Genomic DNA, 21,781 nt, shown 5'->3' with positions numbered 1-21,781 from the left:
CATATTAAAGGAACAATTGACTATTATTGGGGAATGGACTTAATATCGAAAGTTAAATTAGTTGGTTAACAGCTTAGTACAGCTGCTACTTATGAAGTAGTTACAAATTAGCTTTCAGATTTGATGTACACAAGACGTCAGCTTAGAAAACACGTTGCACTGTTTTCGATTAAGCTACCGACCAGTACTCTAAATAAAACGAGCCCCACCTTTAAAAAACTACATCAACAAACCCGTGCTTACACGTGAATGCATCAGTATTAGTGATCCAATAATATCAAACAAGACTAATCCAAGCTATGACGTCTCAATGTGCGCCTTTTTTTCTCCATAATGAAACCTGTCAAAGTTTAAGTATATATAATTGAGTAATGGATTATTTTTATAACTATGCTAGTGAATCACGACATATGACTTACATTAAACTGAATTGAATTTTTCTTGCCACGTTCAACTGGTTATCTTAGTAAAAATAAATAAATAAAAATAAATGTAAAAAAAAAACAAACTTACCAAATAAAGTGTAACCTTACTTGCTTAATCTGCAAAACCAGTATCTAAAAGCCGAACTACTTCTTGGAGGGGAACAATACTTTAAAGAGACTCACTTGTTCCATACACAGTTCCCGGAAAAAAAAAATAGCGTGACACATAGCAGGTAAATGATATACGAATGCAGTTTACTATTGGTGCATCTAAGTTAGAGCAGCTTTTCACAAGTGGTAAGCGGATTTTATTAGTTTTTAACCATACCAAAAGGTGATTTTTTTTCTTTTCTTTTAGCAGTCTTTGGTCTAAGGTAATCCACTGAGCTCTTGACTACTGTTAAAATTATATCAAACTATCTTAACTACCTGCAAGTTAAGTGAATATGTGCTTTGCTGAAGAGGTGGAACTATTCCTTTAAGTTATTTGTTCCACATGGCTAAACACCTAAGAAACAACACTTTTAGGTCTGAATTTTACATTACCTGTTTCTCCCATATGGGGCAAACAACTGAGAAAATCCACTATAATGGGTAATTTGATGCCTCTGCCTGTGTCCTCACGATCCCGATCGGTTGTGTTGAGAGGAGGGAGGAGAGAGAGCGAGAGAGAGGCAGGCTGACACGACCACAGCTGCTGCTGCTGCTGCTTGAGCAGAAAACCGCACAGCAAACACGCCGGACCTCTTTGACGCCGCGCTCCGGTGCGCACGGTGCGGACGCCACGGTTTGTTTGGGTTTTCCGTTGTTTGTTTGGGGTTTTTTTTCGAGTTTTGAAAGAAATTAACAACATCGAAAATAAAAGACAAACCATCCAGCTTCAGAAACAGAGAGTGTGCGCTGTCTCCTCTGCGCCTCAACACACCGATCAGGTCAGTCACCTTCCGGTCGGCACAGTATGCTGCGCTGAGTGTTGCGGTTGTTAGGCTGGGTGAGAAAATACGGGAAAGCACCGTAAAAAAGGGGGGGGGGGTGTATTTAAATTATTGAAGACTGGGTTAATATTACACTGTTGCAGTCTCATCTGATATTAAATATTCGTGCACGTTAACCAAAAAAGACAAAAGAAAACATGTTTGCGGTGATTTGGTTCAAAAGTAGTTTAAACAAGTAGATTCAAGCTGGAGACTTGTTGATTTATCCAGCTGTGTCTAAATCAGTATTGTCCCCGGTCTACATGTTAAGGTGGACACGCACAGGTAGCCTACAGTGTGACAGGATGGCTGTGGCACACAGATTGGGGGTGGCAATGACGGGGGGAGGAGGGGCGGGGGGCGGCCACAGGACTGACAACTGACACAAAGTCAGGTGTTGAGCCATAGTGTGCCTGAGGGCCATAGTGTGAGTGTGAGCTTGACATGCAAACACCAGGCAGAGATTTTACCCATCAAACTGACCACAGCTTCTCAGGTGAGTGCGAGGAATGCTTTGTTTGTTTCTGTGTATGTCGTGCTGAGAAACTTTGTAGAATAAGCATTTCATAAGCATTTATCTGAGTAAAAGAGGCTTTTTACAGGGCCTGTACAGTACATATGTGTATGTGTACTTCTCTGAAGTCTATACCTTTTGTGTCATACGTGGAATTTGTGGATATGTCGCACACGCTTCAGGCAGTTCTGTGTTCTTGGAATTGACAGGAAAATAATGGTGGTGACTCAGCAATATTGTTGACTGGAGCTCAGACTTAAACACTCGTTTCTCTTTGAGGCTTGCTGCGCGGCTCTGTGATAGATGATGTGAACTGTTAAACGTCTCGGTGGTATTCTTTTAAGACTCAGTAATGACACACGGTGAGAAAACTTGTAAGAGCCCCGTGTAAAGCGTAAGAGTGTCACAATAAGTTCACCTGTTTTCCTCATCGCTTTGTATGATCTTCATGTCAGTCGTCTCATAACACTGTGGGGTTGCTGGAAGAACATTCAGAGATATTTTATAACAGCAACAATCACTATTTTATCCATTATATCCTTCAAATCACAACTTTTCGTTCAAAACTTAGTTTGCTATTTACATGCACAAGGGCATTTCAGACATTTTTCATGTGTTTGGTCTGTTTACTTTCCTCTGAGTCTATTAGATGTTACATTTAACATCACAGCAGGCTTATTGTCACAGTATGTTGACCCTCAAAACCAAAAATTGGGAATCAATTGAAGGCAAATGTAAAAACAGCTCCCCAAGTGAGTAAGTACATGTCAGTGGTAGTAAATGAGCTGAAGCAGTCATGTTTTATCATAATATTCAGCAAAGATAAAGATAGTGGAAAATCAGCAGCAATATATTTTTAACAATTAAGTCAGAAAGTCAGAGAAACAGTGTCGACAAAACGGGAGTTATTTTATTTAAATATAGTAGTAGTACATTTTTAAGGGTGATCTCAAGTAACAGATCCTGTGAATTATTAGACATTTAGCAGAATGATCTCACAGATTAAACGGCCATGCAACGTGACCCTTGATGTAATACGGCTATTTTAAAATCAGAGAACTTCTGATAAAATTGTGGGTGAGAAATAAGAGAAGTTATAAAAAGGTTATTGTTTTGTTTTTTTCATTTTGTTGAAGTGATTTCATGTAAGTTTGGTAATACTGTTTGAAAAAGACTTTTTTGTTAACTTTTTGAATCTTTTGTTTCGCTGTGTCTGATTCAAATATTTGTGTCTAAAATCTCCAGGAACTCTTATCAGTTAGAGAAATATATCATATCTTTGGTGAAATTAGCCTTTAATCTCTGCATACGCTGCTTAAAATCTGACTACCCAATTGAGTGTGTTGATACATCATCAATCAGTGCCTTATTGCCTGTCGGGTTATATAACTGCAGAAGTGAGGTGTGTGTGTGTGTGTGTGTGTGTGTATGGGTGTTGGTGTGTGTGAGAGAATGACTGTGATAGATTTGGACTTTGCTTAGTTGCCATAAATGAAAGGAGTGCCTCAAGATACCATGCTATGTTTTTGTTGTCCATCACACGTGCTGAAAGTCTTGTTTGACTTTTCGTAGATGATATACTTCTGCACAAAGCCACAGATACAAAGTTCAGCCTCTTAAAAACACCTCCGCACAGACAATTGCCTTAGTTCTTGAAAATCTGTGTTAATTTAAAATCTATGATGAGAGAGTTGCCGCTCCTCTATGCAGCGGTTTTAAAATGTTGCAAAACTTCATTAAGAGCCAAGCATAATCACTGCATGAAAGGAAAGAAGACAGTCTGCGCATTTGTGTCTGCATAAAATCCATATAAAAGTGAATGGCACGTTCCTATACAGCCCACAGATAATTAACCACTTTTGTTTCTACACCACCAACACTTTGGTTTGTTTACTATATATCAGATTAACTTATTCTTACTGTGTTTTTCAAAAGCGCATGTTTGATTTACTTTTATCTGATGACATGCGTATTTGACGCAGTTTAGCCTTAAGGTCATGTATTTGTTTTTTCAATTGGGTGTAATTATTAACTTCAAGGCCAATCATTTCACCATTTACTGTATGTTTAAAGCAACATTTTGGCTGCGGAATTCTACTGACCGCCGAAATATGGGACACAAGCAGGTTATTTACAAATGAAAAATTCTGCTTTACTAGTTAAACTTTTATGTCTGGATCTCCCTTTCTTTAAACCAGTGTCCCCTCCTCTTTACTGTAAAATTTGTGTCTATACTGATTTTATTTGTACTGATGAGCATTATGATTTACTTGATTTTTAGCCCATTTTTGCAGGGTCGTATTTTTGCATTATTGTATATTTGGAGCTGATCAACATCAACTGTACATTTGGGAAATGTAAAAACGTCCCTCTGCTTAACATTTCACTATTTCTTAGACTGAATCAGAAGATTGAGTCTGAGGTTTAGCATGCTGAATGTGTTAGATGTGGGTTTTTTAATCAATGCAAATTGAGTCGACAGAACCTTTGGCAAGGTAAACTTTTTTGCAACCACAGCACCTGTTATCACTCTCGCAATGATTCCTAAATCACAACAACACCTGCTCCCTGAGAAGTGACTCATGTTTCTCATTTCTTTACATGCTGTCCTAAATAAATCTGTGTTTGTGTGGGAAGAGAACATGTTTTAGCTGCCAAGTGTAAACATGATGCCTTTCAGGTATTTCTCTTCTGATGCCCGCTTAAAATTGCCTCCTAAATTTTAGACTGTGAACATGAGGAATCACGTTTTCCTGGGGCTCATATTAAAGCCCTAATAAAGGCCCTAATTTTTATTAGAGATCTGTTTACTATTGTTTACTATTGGTATTGTCACGGATTAATCTACTGATTGTTATTAATTTAGAGTTCTCTGCAAAAAATGTAGGCATTTTATCCTGAATAATGAGAAACGATTTATTGAGCGTTAAACTTACCCCTGCTCAAGCATGTTAATCTGTTATCAACTTTCACGTGCTTGAAAACGAAGAGACGATATGTCTGGAACACAGTGGTGTTATCTGACATACATCATAGAGGTAGCGAACAAGTGAACTATTGCTTTGCAATAATCGTAGAGCCTTTTAACAAAAGTAATTTTGGTGAAAAGATACACAAGTACAATTTTACCCGGACTTCCGAAAGTTTGGAGTAACTTCCTGGTTCAGCTTTGATCAAACTCATACTGGATGGAATTACCGTGACGTCACCTGTTTATTTTTAAAGTCCCTATTTGAGGCTTCGAGATAAGCATTTTCACCGCTGCCATCTTGGTATTTTGAAACCGGATGCAATGAGAGCTGGTTCTGACTGTGAAACCGCATGCCTTTTCTCTAATGGCGGTCGATCCCAAGTCATTAGACAATGAGCATTCCGCATATATTCCTCATTTCTGAAATACAGCATGGTCAATTTTGTTTTTAATGATTTTTTATTTAATATTTATATTAAATGAAATGAGTTCTTGAGTCGCTAAGCTAAATGCTTCCAGAGGTCAAGTTTATAAGTCGTTTTCCCATAGGCTTCAATTACAAGTATCCCCCCCGGTGGCCATCGTTGAGTGCAAGTTAAAGGCATGTACGCATTGGCTTCACTTTTCAGACCCCAAAAGCTATAGCCATCTTCAATATTGTCTATGTTCATACTTGGATGGAGTAATGCATTATTAATGGTATGTTCATATTTAATCTGTTTATTTATTTATTTTTATTGACCCTGTTTAGCTAATCTGTTGGCTGCATGATACTTTGAATGTTCACCCCAAAAAGTTGATTCAGATTTTTGGGATTTCCTGGCCTGGATGATTGAGGATGGCCTTGGATGTTCACGATTGATATCCTTTCTGACTTTTCTATAATGGTACAATTGTATTGTTACAGGTGATACTGGGAGAAACCTTACTGAGTATAGTGATATAAAAACACAAAGAAATACTGGAATCTGTCATGTGAGACAGGTGTGTGGCAGGCAGAGACTGGACCCAAAGTGCATCACAGCTGGAAAGAAACAACTAACTAACCAAATTACTCTATAGCCTGGGGGATAAATGGATGGACTGATAGGGTTATGGAAACTCACACACCATGAGGGAGAATGCAACAAAGAACAGAGGGGGGCGCATGCAAGGTATACACAGGGAGAAGCTAAAGCAGAGAGGACACACGGGGGAACACAGCTGAAAAGATTCTGACTGATGAGACAGGGGAAGCAAAACTAAACTCTACATCAGTCAGGAGACTATCAAAATAAAACAGGAAACAACACAAACTGAGACCTAGACAGAGACACGTGAACCTGACACAGGAACTCGTCCACAGATGAATTAACATGGAAGGACAGGGAAACCAGATAGAACACAGAGACAGAGATGAGACCAGGAACAGAGTAGGCATGAAAGAGGAGTAACATAATAAAACAAGATCCAAGAACTAGAAAAAACAAACTCAGATGCACTTGAGAATACAAAACTCAAGACTAACTAATACAGAACTAAAACTCAAAAATCTCTTAAATCCCAAAGAATGAAAAACAAGATGATAACAAACTCCAAAACTGTGTCAAAGGCCCAGGACCATGACAGAATCCTCCTTTACCAGTCCAACAAAAAAGGGTATTATTGAAGAAAATAAGCTGGTGCTGTAACATTAGGAGCTCTTTCCGTTATGGTTCAAATTTAGTTCCAGATTCAAAGTTGTGGGCATTAACCTGGCAATCTGTTGACTAGCTGATGATCTGAGTGAAACTTTGACATTACTAACACCATGTTCTAACCTACTGAGCCAGAACAGTCAGTACAAACCTCAGACTCACATTGCATTTAGCCAGCATTGTTGAGACACTAATCCTGCATCTTGAGCCAAAAATAGTCATTGTCAGACACAAAAAACTGCAACATGAGGCTGAGGTTGGAGGGGGATCTTATTTCGAGTCAATCCAGATTCATAATATGGTCCACGGTGTAATTTCTCATACTTAATTCTAATAATTCACGCAAAATACATGGAAATTTTGCAGCAATTAGAGCCTTAGTCAGCAACTGCATTGTAAACCGTTACCAAAACGTTAGATAAGAACATTACTATGAAAATGTTAAAACAACTTAATAGGAGAAATTACAGCAAAACGATACTGAGTTTAGTAGAATAATGCATTATATTGTGTCTGAAGCGTATCCAGATTCTCCTTCCTAATTTAGCTTTCTTATAGTTGATGGCCTGGAACTGTCCAGGGAAAGGACCCATCCTCAGATTTACCTCTGCATCCTGTCAGACAGAAAAAGTTAAATTAATGACTTGAAAACAACTGGAACAAACTGAACCTGGAGCTTCTGAGGCCTCATGGGAGTCTGACACAATCGGTCCCAAAGACACAAAACACGCACGTCCAGTCACACAGTTACACACATATACTGTCATACACATGCAAGAAGGATTTTCTTGCCAATGCACTTTAACACAGAAATTATTCAACAGACTGTAGGGATATCTGGTAACCTCTGTCCTAATTTCCCTTTTAAAAAGATGTGGGAGCAAAAAGCATCTCATCAGGTCAAAATCTGGTCTCTATTGGGAACTTGAAACTGACTCATACTTGATGTGCATCGGGTGCTTCTTGGGTTTACTGGATATGGCATTGCTTAATGCTATATCCAGTTCGGATTCTTCTCTGAATGATCTGGCTGATTTCTGCAATCCACCCCCTCAATTTAAAATTGGCTAATCATAACCAAATGCCAAATAACCTAAAAAACAAAACAAAAAACAGGAACAACAACTGCCAGTAGCTTGCGTCTTTATGGAAAAAATATTTCACCTCTCCAAGAAGGGGTGAAAAAGTTTCCATCTGAATTTATTTGTCATGCTTATCAACCAATTTAGTCATTAATCCCTGTGAATGTCTTTAGTGTTGGGTAAGCTCTCGTCAAACTGGAGTCTATCTCAGCTGTCACAGGGCAAGAGGAGGGGTACACCCGGCATCACTGCCAGATTTTTATTGTACTTAGATCTGACTAATAGTTTAAGATGTTTCTAAAAAAGGATAAACAACCATTATTTTTTTTCTTACAGTTAATTCAAGTCTAAAGCTTTATGTCAGTGATTTTCAGATATTCCATGTTTGAATGTAAATGTCCAGTTTGCACTTACATGTGTTTGGCTGCTTAGCGTTTATGGTGAAATGCTTTCAAGTAGCATTAAAACATAAAGCTGCCAAAAACATAACAGCATGCCAAGGACTGGACACTGTTTCATCCAGTCTTACACTCCAGTTCATGAATATACATTTTATAAAAAGATAAGCATTTATCTTTGCCACCAGTCCAGCGTGTGGTAGAGAGCACACACTTCCTGAGCCAACTCTGACCTTCTTCTTATACGTCCTTTACCCCCCACAGAAAATTTGTGATGTTTCTTTCTGCATACACCTTTCCTGACACTCATATTTACAGTGCGTTCTTTGAATGAGATTCACGTCATGTGTCGCTTTGTTATTGTCCAGTTAAGTGCAGCTGACGGGAGCACACTCCCGTCTTTTCCTCTCCGCTTCGAGGAACAGGGCATGACCCTTCCCACATTGCACCTCTCCCCTTTCCTACCATATCACCCTGCTTTTCACTCCCTGTGTTTATCAACACACGAGTATATCAATAAATCATTGCTTGTGCGTATTCTCACATGACTTTCACAGCTGGGATCATAAGCATATAGAGTGATGATTAACGTATGTGATCATCGTATTGGCACATGTGTCACATCATAGAGCAGTGATCTCACTGTCTTTGTTTTTCATATTATCCTCATTGTTCTTGTTCTTGCTCCATCCTTTTGTTTTTTTTTAACCTGTTTCATGTTTTTAGTCCTAGATGTCTGAAACACATGTGTCTGGACTGTGCAACAAAGATAGGTAAAGTTTGACTTTGTTCTCTTCTCATAAAGAAAAGGAGTGTGCTCCGTTTATGCTGTGCACACATGTCCTTACATACATGTCTTGTACATGTGACACCATTGCTCACACAGGTAGCATTTGCAAGTGGATGTGTAAAAATCTGTGTGTTTGTGACCATGACAGCATGCAACCACTCCTACCCCTTAACCACTGAGGAAGATCTTGAGGCTCAAGGGACTCATCAACCATTAACTCATAGCTATTTAAAGGAACTGGGTGAAAGTTCATGTCCTCAAATTATGGTGAAAGCTCACGATTCTAAAAACAGAAGCATGTATAGAAGCAGATGCATATATAAAAAGCATTATAGCTAAAAAAAAAAAAAAGCAGGTGCTCTATCGCTCTATGTTTGGCTCTTCCCATGTGTTTATGTATAGCCTACTAACCAGCAAACACAGCAGAAGAAATGTTGTTATCTCAGGAAAGCTGATCCTGGAGATACATACAGATGTTGATTTTGGGTCCATTTACAGTATAATATCAGTATCAGTCATCCATCCAACTTAGTGTTACAGAGCCTGTGCTGGCTAATAGTGGGAGGGTATACTCTGGATAGGTTGCTAGTCTGTTGGAGGACTCATCTTGAGGGAAAATCCATGCAGGTATAGGGAGGACATGCAAACTTCACACAGTAAGGCCTAAGCCAGCCAGGAGATTAGAACCAAGAACCAAGAACCTTCTCGCTGTGGCATGTCGGTGCTAACCACTGCACCACTGTGTCACCACCAGTGGCTTGATATGTATTGTGATAAAGAAGGCAAATGAATGTTCCTTTGTTTAATGTTTTTTTAAAATACAACAATCTGATCTGATTGACAGCTTATTTGATTATGAAATCCAAAACATTTCCTCCTCATAAAAAAACTAGTATTACCAGATTGCCCACCCCCCTTAAAAAATGTAAAAATATATTTCTGACATGTAAATTCTGTCTTATGTGTTGTACGATGAACGCATGCGTTTATCTCTCTGCCTCCAGATGCCAGCAATATAACTCAGTAGTGTGCTTTATTTAATGGGTTGAGTAGATCAGTAGGATAGAATATGGTCTTCAGAGCAAGAGTTGGTGAGTTTAGGTTTCCCTCTTCTCACTTAAACAGTTCTCGCTCTTTCAGAAAGCGAGAATGTTTTTTGTTTGTTTCGTTGTACTCTAACTGTCAAAAGTCAAATGTAAAACAGTTCTTGCATGCACACTTACCCTTGCAAGAAAATCCGAGAAGGGCATCCAGGAGATGTTTTAGAAGGATCTTGAGCACAGGGCAAGGAAACACTGCAGACATCGCACAACTTTTGCAACAATTTTTTTCAATCAAGGCGATGTCTAGAAAGAGCAGTGAGCCAGGACTAAGGTTTCGAAACGTCTGCTGGTCCCTTTGTACATCCTTTCCCATTTCTTATTTGTCTTGCAACATATAAGCAACAAACAAAAGCAGCATATTGTGTATGCGTCCTTGCGTGTCTCACTTATAACTTAACTAACTACTAACTTAATACGATCAAGAGTGTCCAATGTTACAGGAGCCGCTTACTGTCCTCCCTAGACTGTCATTCGAAGCAATGCAGAACATAGTTTGAAGAATGACAGAATGACAGTGACTTCTTCAACGTTATAGAGTGAGATGAGCTAAAATATTTAGTATTGGGGTTTTTTTACATTCTTACTGGGACCTAGGGCGAACGAAATGTGGTTACTCATTATGATTGTTGAGTGGATAATAAATAGAATGATATTTTAAGGATAGCTGATATGATGACTGATCAGTGGAAGGGATACGATGAGCCTAATCATATACGTCTGGTGTTGGCAGGGCGATGTATGACTGTTGTTGCACAAGTGAGAAATATTATCATAAAAACCAAACTGCCAAAAAATGGCAAGAAAGAGGTAAACTAGTACAGTGGTCCCGCGCTATATCACAGTTCACCTTTTACGGCCTCGCTGTTTGCCAGATTTTTTTTGTGCAATTTTGCACGCTTTTCTTTTTTTCTTTTTTTAAAATATGGCACATTGTGTTCTGCGTCCTGATCGGCTGTAGGCCATTGTCAATCAAGCTTCTCTGTCCCGTGTCTCCTGTCCAGTACAGAAAGTTCAGCTTGTCAAATTTACATAAATCTTCGATTGCTAGCAGTGTGACTCTGAAGTTGGTTTCATTCTATAATACTGGACTTATTCTTCTACGAAAGTGTGAACTTTGAGAGTGTTTAAACAAGAGAGAAAGGTGTAAAAATGTTAATACCTGTCTGAGAAAAGTGTATAAAGTGTGTAGTGAGGGGTTTTACAGCCTTAAAACATCTATAATAATTGTAAAAAAAAAAAAATGAAGCTGACTACTTAGCGGATTTCGTCTATTTTTAGAATGTAACTCCCGCAATTAACGAGGGACCACTGTATTATCCTATTGGAGTAAAATTTTTTTCACCTAACCTTATCAGTCTGGAGCTAAGAATTAAAAGAGTAGTTTGACATTTTTGGTAAAACTGTCTCTTTTTTGTTGTTTTACATTTGTCCAACTAGTGTCACATTAGTTTAGTGAGCTTTAGCCGTACTGGTAGGTGTTTTTATTTTTAGACACGGACATTCTTGCTGCTTCTCAATTTCCTGTTTTCATGCTAACTTAAGCTAACTGTCTGTGAGCTCCAGCTCTTTTTTGACCATCTCAGTCAAAAATCACGTCCTCTGAAATACCAAACTGATCATTTAGGTTCATGTCGTGACCAGCTATGACACTAATCCACGTATTGACCAGTCATTCTCATGTGTGGTTTTCGCAGTCTTCATAGTTTATAGCTAGTGTTCAAGCATGTACTACCCCGCCCTCTCTGAGCTAATGCCACATTTGTGCTAGTTACATAATGCAGCTCCAAAATGGTTTGAGAGCTGGCAGCAAGAACATAAAAACAATTTTGCATTAGTTATGCATTTTTCAGTGTAAACACTCAGAATGAACACAGAAATTAAGTATTATGCCACTTTCGCTTTCGCATATGCAGATATGAAGTAGTTCATTTGCATATTGTGCCCCGTCGGGACAGTTGTTCCGACAGATCTGCCACATTGTGTGCTTACGTGTAGGTAAAGAAGATCATTTCCTACTGCAGTTTTTTTTTGGTCAAATCAGTGCCATTGTTGCGCCGTGGCATTTGCTATAATGCAAGCCGAATCAGAAAATATGCACATAAAACTGAGCCTGTATAAATGTTCTCCTCTATGGTAGCCATTATTTTAAGCTAGTACATCTCAACAACTTGGCTACAAAGACAGGTCTAAAAATAAATTCACAATGAATAGCAGCATTTTCTAATGTTTGAATTCATATATACAAAGAAATCTCTGTTGGTTAAACAAACTTATATGAGTATCGGCACGTATGATATACACAGAAACACGCATACCATGATGTACAAAGACATGAAACTTAGTGTCTTGATAAATGGAAAAACAGTTGTATGATATGGTCAGTGAGTCATTTTCGACAATTTCCCCCCACACACCTGAGGTTTCTCCGACACAGTTTCAAGTTGTACCTGAGGTTTGTACCGTCAAAACTACAGTTCTCTGTCTCGTTCGAATTGTTAATCACGGTGGTATATCTGCAAATGTGTGGGCTGCCACCTTGTAGTCTATGAGTTGTTAGATTAAGACTTGAATGGCCTGAAAAAAATAAGTTATTTTACATGAAAAATGATATTTACAAGCACAAATGCTGCATTTTCAATCGGCCCAGCGCTTGTAAAATTCACTTTCATCTAACCATTTAATTTTTACATTTTTTAAAAGTATTTTTGCTTTATTTTGTTTTTTAATCTTTATAAGAACTGAAGACTTTAGTTCTTAGAAAACATTTGGGTCATTCACTATATTGTTGGAAGGACCGGTTGTTTCCTCTGTGCACACTAACTGTGAAAGTTTCTAACTAAACCACTTCATCTCTCCTCCTACCTCTCCAGCCTTGACCCTTGGGGCCAAAATGACTGTCTGTCAATAACTGTTTGATGTTAATATGCAAGCAGAGAGTCTGTCTCTGGATTTTTTTTAGTATGTCAATCACTTGTCTCTTTTTTGATGATATGCTAAATGCCTTTTTGGGGATAATTTTTCTAGGTTTAGTTGCAATTTGTGCATTGTTGTGGAGTCACATGATGTACAATTGCAGATGGAAGCTGAAATAAGAAACCACTTCTCTTTTACTTGGCTTTGGAACGTGAGTTTGGTAGAATTTCTCATAATGAGAGGTGAAAATTTCAGTTCTTTCTTTAAAATATAATTGAAACAGACAACAGATAAACTGAAAACAAACAGAATCTGTCTGTAAACTAATTTGGAATCACACAAGAAAAACAGTGTGCTGTAAGGAGCTGGAATAATCTATCTGTGCTATGTATTTGTGCATACGGAGACTGAACTATACAGCATATCTGTTGTGTTGAGGAGTTTGCTACATCGTTGAAGTCTGTTCAGATTAAATCTCAACAACAAAAGAGATAGTGAGCGTCTGACCCCGGTTCATGAGGTTAAACAGCGGTGCTTTTCTTGTAAGAAATCAAATCAAATCAGGGAACTATTATGTTCATGTTAATGTTCTTGGGTTAGAAATTGCATGAGGAGTGAGTGCGTCACCATGGTCACATCGACACTGAGTGACTGAGCGGAGGGAGAGAAGTGCAACCAAAGAGGCATGATGAGCTTGCCTGTCAGTGTGTAGCAACAGGAAATCATCTGCATCTGATGTCTACCACCTCACACACACACACACACACACACACACACACACACACACTTAGACACATGAAACTAGAAGAAAAACTGTATACAAGAAAACAGCTTGAAGCACATGGCCACACATACACAAATATGCACTGTGTATTTAATACAGCAGCAACATGCGCGCATAAAAATATATAAAAATGAATGACACATATAAAACTGACAATAAAACCACACACGCAGACACACACAGACCACATGATAGTTTGCTGTCTGAACTTCTGCTGAGCCCAGACTCTGTCAGAAGGAGAAAATGTGTGTGTAGTTCCCTTTCTATTGGTCATCACTTCCTGAGGAAAAACATGACCACACACACACACACACACAAGCTCACTCACACTAGTCTCTGCTCCTGTCACTGCCACTGTCACTTCTTGGTCATTTAGCGGACACTGAAGACTCTGAACCAAAACAGGAGAAGCAGGGTGAGTGGACCGTGCTGTACCCCGCGCGCGTGTGTGTCGGTTCATTATCTTGTTCGAACATTAGCTGCTTTGGATAGCCTGAATAAACCAACAAGTACAAAGACCAATCATGATCAGGAAGCTGCAGTTAAATCGTACATTTAATCGCGGCATCCAGTCAGTTATCTGTGAGCAGACATCAGCACTGATCAGTGAGATACTAGAGGTCAGCCAGTTTTATTTGATTTGCCTTGACAGACCGTTTATCACTTTATGGATATGTTGGTGTGTAAGCAAGATTATGGTGATATTTGGTAGCATCACTGAACTCAAAAGCCTTTGGCTCACTTTTTTTGTGTTTAGTAAGAGTGCCAATTTAGATTTCTTTTTAAATGTTTGTGTGTTTCTGCTGTTAATGCAAGACTCCTTTCAATAGAATAGATTAAAATTATGATTAGCAGGACATTTTAGGATTAGACAACAGCCTCGGTTTTGTTTTGTTTTTGTTTCTTTTAAAGAGGGAGGTGCATTTTCTTTGATTTATTCGTGCTTATGTTAATTTTGCTTCTCTCCTGATCTGACCTCAGGTTGACTTAGTGTTATCAGTGCTCAATTTTCCTAGCTTTTGAAGTTGACACAAAAAAAGAGAGAGAGACAAAAATCAAATTGAAATCAGAGAAAGGTTGTCTGGATGCTGTTTTACTCAGAGCTGTGCCAACCAGACAAAACTTGTGGTTTCTAACCTCCCACTGTGTCAAACTTTGAAGATTTTTGGTGAGTAAATTCAGTACCAACCAAGTATGTGGGTTTTCAGACAAGAGGAGACTCTCGATTCTACTGACAGGGCAGTCCAAACCTCTGCCTGACACCTTAGGTGCACATGGTTTTCCATCACTCTCCTGTTTGATCATTCAGGTGCAGAGGGGGGAGGCCCTTTTCAGGTAATTCTGTCCACTGTGGCTTCACACCACCAGAATTTTTTTTTTTTTTTTAATGCGTATGACGATGGTTTTTTTCTTTCTGGGTATTTTTTTCTCCTTTTTTTGCATTTGAACTGCATTCGGCCTTTTAAAGTTTGCTGCTTTTTTTTAAGTGCATCTCGTACCATCCCATTTTGTAAACTTGGTTGCTTAGTCAAATAAACCACAATATTTTTACAATGCATGCTTTTTCCAGTGTCCCACAGCTTCCTTATGCAGGACTAACGAGGCAAAAATAAAGCACACTAATCTTTTCAAAGAATTTGTGGGGACTGTGCAGACGTGCAGGCGGGCATATCTTGGTTTTAGTCACTGACAGCGAACCACATACTGTTTTACATGAAGAGGTCAGGAAGTCACAGAACTCTCTGCACTAACTCTCTCTCTTTCTCTCTCTGTCGCACTTCAACGCATTCATGTACACAGAAAAGCTGGTAAAATAAATAGCTTACTGTGCAAAAAAAAGAAAAAGAAAAGAGGAAAAAACGCTCTCTTCTACAGGGGAAATACTCTGCAACATGTCACTTTATCGTCAGGATCTCATTAAAGCAACGGCTAGAAAACTGTTAGACTGAGTTTTGTTTAGTAACTATGCAGCTCTTCTTTGTAGTGCACGTCTATATTTACCTATTTTTCTTCACTTAGTTGTGATATATGAAAAAAAAAACCTGTTGCTTTTTTTTTGCAAGAACTTTTTTTTCAGCTTTCATGTGGAAACAGAGTATATTTCCAGCCACATGTGTTGAATGAGAGATTGCCTGGTTTGATATGCGTGGTTCAGCCCTCGCCTTCAGACAAGTTGAATAGTTTTTATTCAAACAGAGAAGATAAGAGTGTTACTGCCTTGAATGTAGCAGGGCAGGTTCTCCTTTTACTAAGTATACGAGGCTGATTTCTGTGTTAACGTCTCTCATTTTCTTAACTCCTCTTTACCCTTGCCTGACTTGTGTTTAACCGCACTCTTGCTGGAGTGCTATTAAACACTCAAAAAGAAGAATTATGATGCTGGATTTTTCCTGACTGTAAGGTTTTTTTCTTCTTCTGCACGTTTTGCAGCTTTTAGTGCTTTTGTTACGTTTTCCTAGTAGTGCTTTAAAAGGTAAGTAAGAGGCTTGTTCCCTTGATTTTCAAAACAGCGTTCAAAGCTACAGACAGGACTTTAAACGCTTTCTGTGAAGTAATCTGATCCCTTGCATTTCAGTTTCTTTTGGACCAAATTATTGGCGCTGTGAAGAAATATGAACATTAAAAAGCGTCACATTTGTTTTGCAACTCGGTCCCTGAAGAAAAGATTTCACATCTCTGAGTCTGACCCCCTGTTTTTCCCTCTTTTTTCCAAAGTTGCTGCATCCAGGCTGCAAAAAAACAACACGACACTCACTCTTAAAGTTAACACTTTGGTCTTGCTGTTTCATGTAATAATAACTTCTCTCTCCTCTTAAGTAATTGGACACTTCTTGTCCCTGTTTGTATGAGCTCATTTCGCAGAAAATGCTGATGTGCTTCGCTGTGTGTTTGCGCCCACACAGACTGTCTGGCTTGTTCAGGTACAGCAGCCTGCCAGACCTGCCTGCCAGATTGCCGTTGGGCCTTTGTTATTAGGTCGCGAGTGAGGCAATAGCCAATAGAAAGTACTCCTACACACTGTACTCTTACGTGGAAATCAAGTTCTGACATGTGGAAATTTGAGAACTGGCAGGAAACAACTGTCACACGTGCTCACATGTACACACCTTTTGAAACATACTGCGTGTCCCTTACTAGTCATCCCTCACTTTTTATAAAGTCTGACAGGCTGCTTTCCCACAAACCAGTCTGATAAAATCAGGTTAATTTGGTTGCTTTTGCACTGTAGCGTTTCCCAGAAGAGGAGCTATAGGAAAAATACTTTTTACCTTTGATTGCAACATGATTTAAGCACCTTGGTTTAACCGCCACTCTGCAGCCTCCTTCCCTTTTTTTTTCCTTCCCATGTGGTGGTGAGCACAGAGCATGAATTTCCTAAGATAAGAGTTTTTTCAAAGTCTCAGGGGTCCAGCTTGATTTCTTTTGGTGGTCTGGGAACTTGCTCTCTTTCACCCTTCCTGCTTTATCTCTCTTGCCTTTTGTCAGAACTCGCGCTCCCGCTAATTTTCTGTGTCCTGATGTCTTCATGCCAACGAGAGCGCAAGTTGCTCCGGTGCTATTTTAGCTTTAGATCAGCTGGCACCTGGCCAGCATATGGAAAAATATCCAGGTTTCTCTGTTTATTAATAGTCACCAGCTTCCAGGGCAGTGGAAGTTACAGCGTGTGGACACGCACATGCCTTCTCTCACTCGCTGTGAAACAATGTCACAGTTGATGTGAATTTTAAGTGGACCCCCTATTGATTTTCGCCACCACATTCCAAACAAGTAGAGAGGAAACAATATGCAGTTGAGGAGGATGAGGAGGATGTTTGTTCCACAGGGATGTTGTGCCAAGTAATTTGGAGCCATTTCAAGCCATTTTTATAGCTGGTGCTACTGTGCCACCTGAGTATTGCTATTTTGGCTTTGTCCTGTTGCATAATTTGTTGTATTCTTTTGTTACACTTATTTTTTTCCAAATCAGGCAGTAAAGGTTGAGGAGCGGAGGGAGGTTTATTTTGAGATTTGGTGGTGATTGCGAAAGGTTGTTTGGAAGGTCACTGAACTTTTTTCTCTATTGATTATTTATAAATTGCCCGCTGTCCTCTGTGTTTTTTCACTGTCTCTTCAGTTTAAATCAAGGTCAGAATTTCAGCACAGTCCTGTTACGAGCACAGGAAATATATCCAGTTTTCATTGCTGATGTTTAGAGATCGGCCTTTCTCTTCCCATCATAAACTAGCAAAAATAAAGAAATCTAACAGACTGTTAGACTGTTAGGAAAAATATCAAATGGATCCCACTGTGCATTAAGTCAAGTGTTACTTTAATCCAATGAGCATTAGCACGTAAGTTAATTTGACACAACAACATGAAGAAAACAGATACCCACTACTGTACTGAAGGTGTGTCAGTTGAAAATAGCAGCTAAATATTCAGATATACTTATTTCTATCATAAAAGTAAAATTAGAAATGAATAACATAAAAAGTGCAGTACATAACTGATTTAAATCTGCCAGTATACATTTGGGGTCTGTCTCTTTTATGGCATACAATCTGCCCCCAGTGTGTACAAGTGTGTAGTAATAGTGCTCACAGACTGCATACAGAAGTTGGTGATAGTTGCTATGATGCCATTTATTGGTTAAAGCATTTCTGCACCGTCCATGTTGTTCCTTGTTTTTTTTACATAAACTTGCTTAGTTTTGCTGTACAGTTGCATATTTTACCATCGAGCCAGAGCAGCGTCGGTGTTATGCTGAATTGTGCTGATAGACAACCAGATAACCTTCTGGTTAACACGACCGAGGAGGACACAGAACAGCAGGGCATGTGCAGGTCAGACTTTAGGAAGTACTCCTAATTTCTCTAAAACTTGAAACAGATCACTCATCAGCTTGGGAAAATAGTTTTAAAGCGTGACCCCACTCGAAAATTACAAACGAAATGAAAATGTGGTAAAAATATTCTGCACTCACAGTCATTTTAACCTTTGGTGAGTTTAGTACCCACTTTTGCGTCTAGAAAAAAAAATCTATCCGGTCATTCTCCCGGTTTGCCTCTGTAGTCTATTACATTTTTGATATTTTTGTACTTGTTTTTTAAATGTGGCTACATTTCTCTGTGAGGGTGTAGTTTAAAGTAGCTTGTTTATCACTAAATTTGTTGTGGTACCTGTAAAGGTGGGCTAGTTTAGGTTTAATAATGGTCTTTTTTAAATGGGCATCGCTGTGCTTTTTAGTTTACAACCTCTGGGCGTAATCTGTGTGAGTACAAGTTATTTATTTATTGACGTATTTATAGGCAATAGCAAAATGACTAAGTGACTTGAGCCGTCCAGTTCATACGCTCTTGTGACGACCCTGAACAAAAATCACGAGTCCATTCAAGATCCTGCAAGTTTCTGCAGAGTAGTCCTTAAAGCTGTTGATGTTTTCTAAACTCGAAAGACATTTGTGCTGAAATTTTGACCTTTATTTAAACTGAAAGGGCCAAAAACAAAAAACCCCACTGTGGGCAGTTGGTATATAATCAGTAGAGAGTAAAGGTTGATGATCTGAACTAGAGAACCGGCCAAACAATCTTTCGTAACTGCCACCAGATCTTAAAATAAACCTCTGCCAAACAACCTTTAATGTCTGATTTTGATTAAAAAAAAAAAAAATTCAAGTAAATATATTTAATTCTACAACAGGACAAAGAGCCTCGAGTGGTCTGTAGGACTAGAAAAGCATTGTGTAAATGCACTCAAGTGAAATGTACTGTCCTTAGCTAGCTGAACGTTTCCACGATGCGAGCATAGAAATGTGGCCCTCGGTTGCTTATTGCGGTGCCAACTGGTTTCCCCTTTAGCGGGTGTGGTTTTCAGAGAATGAGTTCCTGTCTTTATTTGTGAGCTTACTTGGAACTTTACCAATGAAAACTTCAAAAAACACAAATTCAAGAAACCGCAGTTTCGAGCGTAACATACCCCACCAAAAAAACCAAACATGTAACATAAACCTGTTTGCAACAGTCTGCAAAAGTGTAGTTTTTTCCAAGAGTACTGCTTTTCTAATACATTACCGTTCATACTGCGATTTAGAGTGGACGCTAATTGTTCTTCAGAAACAATTTCATCCTAAAAGATGCTTTATGGCAGTATTTTGACCTGCACCGGTTGGTGTTGAGCAGTCTGACATTGTTTTGCAGTGAGTAGATAAGACTGCTGCAGCGCAGAGCCAGGGATGAATTTGCATGTCATTAAATCGGTGGCAAAGGTTTAGATTTACAGCTACGCCATTCTGAGAAAGTAATGTTCTACATATTTTGATATACAATGATGATTTTTTTTACAGGTTTAATAATTGCCAGGGGGACAAACTTCAAGCAATATGAGTGACTCATTTTATAGAGCCACTGTCTGGGAAGGCTATTTAAATAGCCTACATCCTAAAAACAACATATTCTACAACTTGTACATTACATCAGGGCCTTGTGCAAAGGTAGCCAGGCTTATACAGGCTCGTATGTGGTTTGCTTTCATGTGGACTGCAGTAACCTCCGTCTAGCGGACTTTGATCATCTGGGCTGTTTTTTTTCCTTCCAATGTTTGACCATCTGCATTAGAAGGTGAAATGACACAAGAACTTTAATTTATTTATACTAACAACAAGCTGAATACCCAGAGGGTGCTGTTCAGTAGAAATCAAGAGATTGCACATATTGCTTCGGAAAATGTTGTCTCAGTGTTGACAAATCCCATGAAAAAAGATTAAGAACCAACAAAGAAGTGGATCATAACCATTTGTCATTGTAGCCAAAGCTTATTTTTCCATGTAACTGTTAGCAATGACTAGAAACACATCAAAACGCCAAATCATTGTCCTGGCTGCTGTACTTTGGCAAGTGCAACAAGGACAAAACAATAAATGCACCTTTTTGAAGGATTTTTTTGGTTTTGTTGCTCCTTTTAAAAGAATAATTTCATTCTGTGACCTTTTTCTGAAGATTTCCATTTTCAGAAAAAAACAAATGATTATAGGTGAGAGCTGCAGGCAAGTTCGTGCAGTCTGAAAGTATGCAGAGGCAGACAAAACATTCCAATGGATTAGTTATCAATTAGAAAAATAGTGGTAAACACCAACCGTTTCCTTTAAAAAAGTTGCACAAGATTAAATCTTCAGCAAATAAAAAGTAAAATTCCTAGAAGTTGAAAAAGATACTGTTCAGTTTTTACCACCAACCCAGTCCTTAAGACACGAGGAGCTGCAGAAGCTAAAGGCCTGCATCCTTGGCCTGCTTTCTATGTCCTGTGGTTGGGCAATCACACAGCGAGCCACCCAAACAGCAGCAGAGGAAGGCAGTGTTTTGAGCAGAAGAGACGTTCCTCAATGCCAGAGTTCATTTTGTACTGCCTGTGACACAATCAGCGCTCCCTGTTTACTAGATAACAGAGACACTGCAGGAATGAAGTAAAGCACGACGGGTACTCCTTGTAGTGTTTTTTAGTGGAGTGTGTGCGCACGGCCAAATGTTTAGAATTTTTCTGAGAAGTCCTTTTTAATTATTAACAACTGTACAACAGTGCATGTGGACATGTGTTTTTATTTACATATACATCATCCTATCCTTGCATCTTTCGCACCAAGTTTTCTGCTTTCTTTTATTCTTAGTGGTTATTGTTTTTCTAATTATGTTAAGTTAAATTTAGCTGGCAGCTGATTTTTGAATTAACTCGCATACTTGCCTTTTCTCTCTCTTACAGTAGACATGGTGGACACCCAGCAGCTCCTGGCCTGGCCTGTTGGCTTCAGTCTGAACACAGCAGATCTGCCAGAGCTGGAGGACAGCTCCCACTCGCTCGAAATGAAACATTTGTCCACGTTTGACTACGCCTCCATTTCCTCCTCCTCCATCCCTTCCTCCCTGTCTCCCCCGCTTGTATCCTCCATCCCTTCCGCTGGCGTGGCCTATGACCTAAGTCCACCGCAGAGTGAAGAACACCTGACCAACATGGACTACACAAACATGCACAGCTACAGGACACAACCAGACATGTTCAGTAAGTGCATCAGAGACAAATGATATAAATTTGAAAAATACTTAAAGTGTAACAAAGCAAGCGGTGAGCTGACTGAGATGTAGACTGAGATTAAGAGATGTGTTGCATGCATCAGTGTAACTA

At 39.1% G+C, this 21,781-nt stretch overlaps 1 protein-coding gene across 8 annotated transcripts in view; it reads left to right on the top strand.

The window, feature by feature from the left end:
* Positions 1–658: 658 nt before the first annotated feature.
* The window catches only part of pparg (peroxisome proliferator-activated receptor gamma), a 39,515-nt gene continuing 18,392 nt past the window's right edge, over positions 659–21,781 (top strand). Inside the window, exons 1-2 of one of the 8 annotated variants that reach the window (XM_005459020.3) lie at positions 659–722; positions 21,362–21,658. In XM_005459020.3, coding sequence (XP_005459077.2) covers positions 674–722; positions 21,362–21,658 — 346 coding nt within the window. In that variant the 5' untranslated portion in view covers positions 659–673. Of the gene's footprint in view, positions 723–1,081; positions 1,358–1,814; positions 1,896–8,770; positions 8,814–13,939; positions 14,046–15,912; positions 16,104–21,361; positions 21,659–21,781 lie in introns of those variants that run through there. The other 7 variants (XM_019358463.2, XM_005459018.4, NM_001290200.1 and 4 more) reach the window with 7 other exon arrangements.

The sequence above is a fragment of the Oreochromis niloticus genome, linkage group LG5, assembly GCF_001858045.2.
Source record: "Oreochromis niloticus isolate F11D_XX linkage group LG5, O_niloticus_UMD_NMBU, whole genome shotgun sequence".
Lineage (NCBI taxonomy): Eukaryota > Metazoa > Chordata > Actinopteri > Cichliformes > Cichlidae > Oreochromis > Oreochromis niloticus.
Note: the sequence above shows the minus strand (reverse complement) of the source record. Positions and strands in the feature narration are given on the sequence as shown.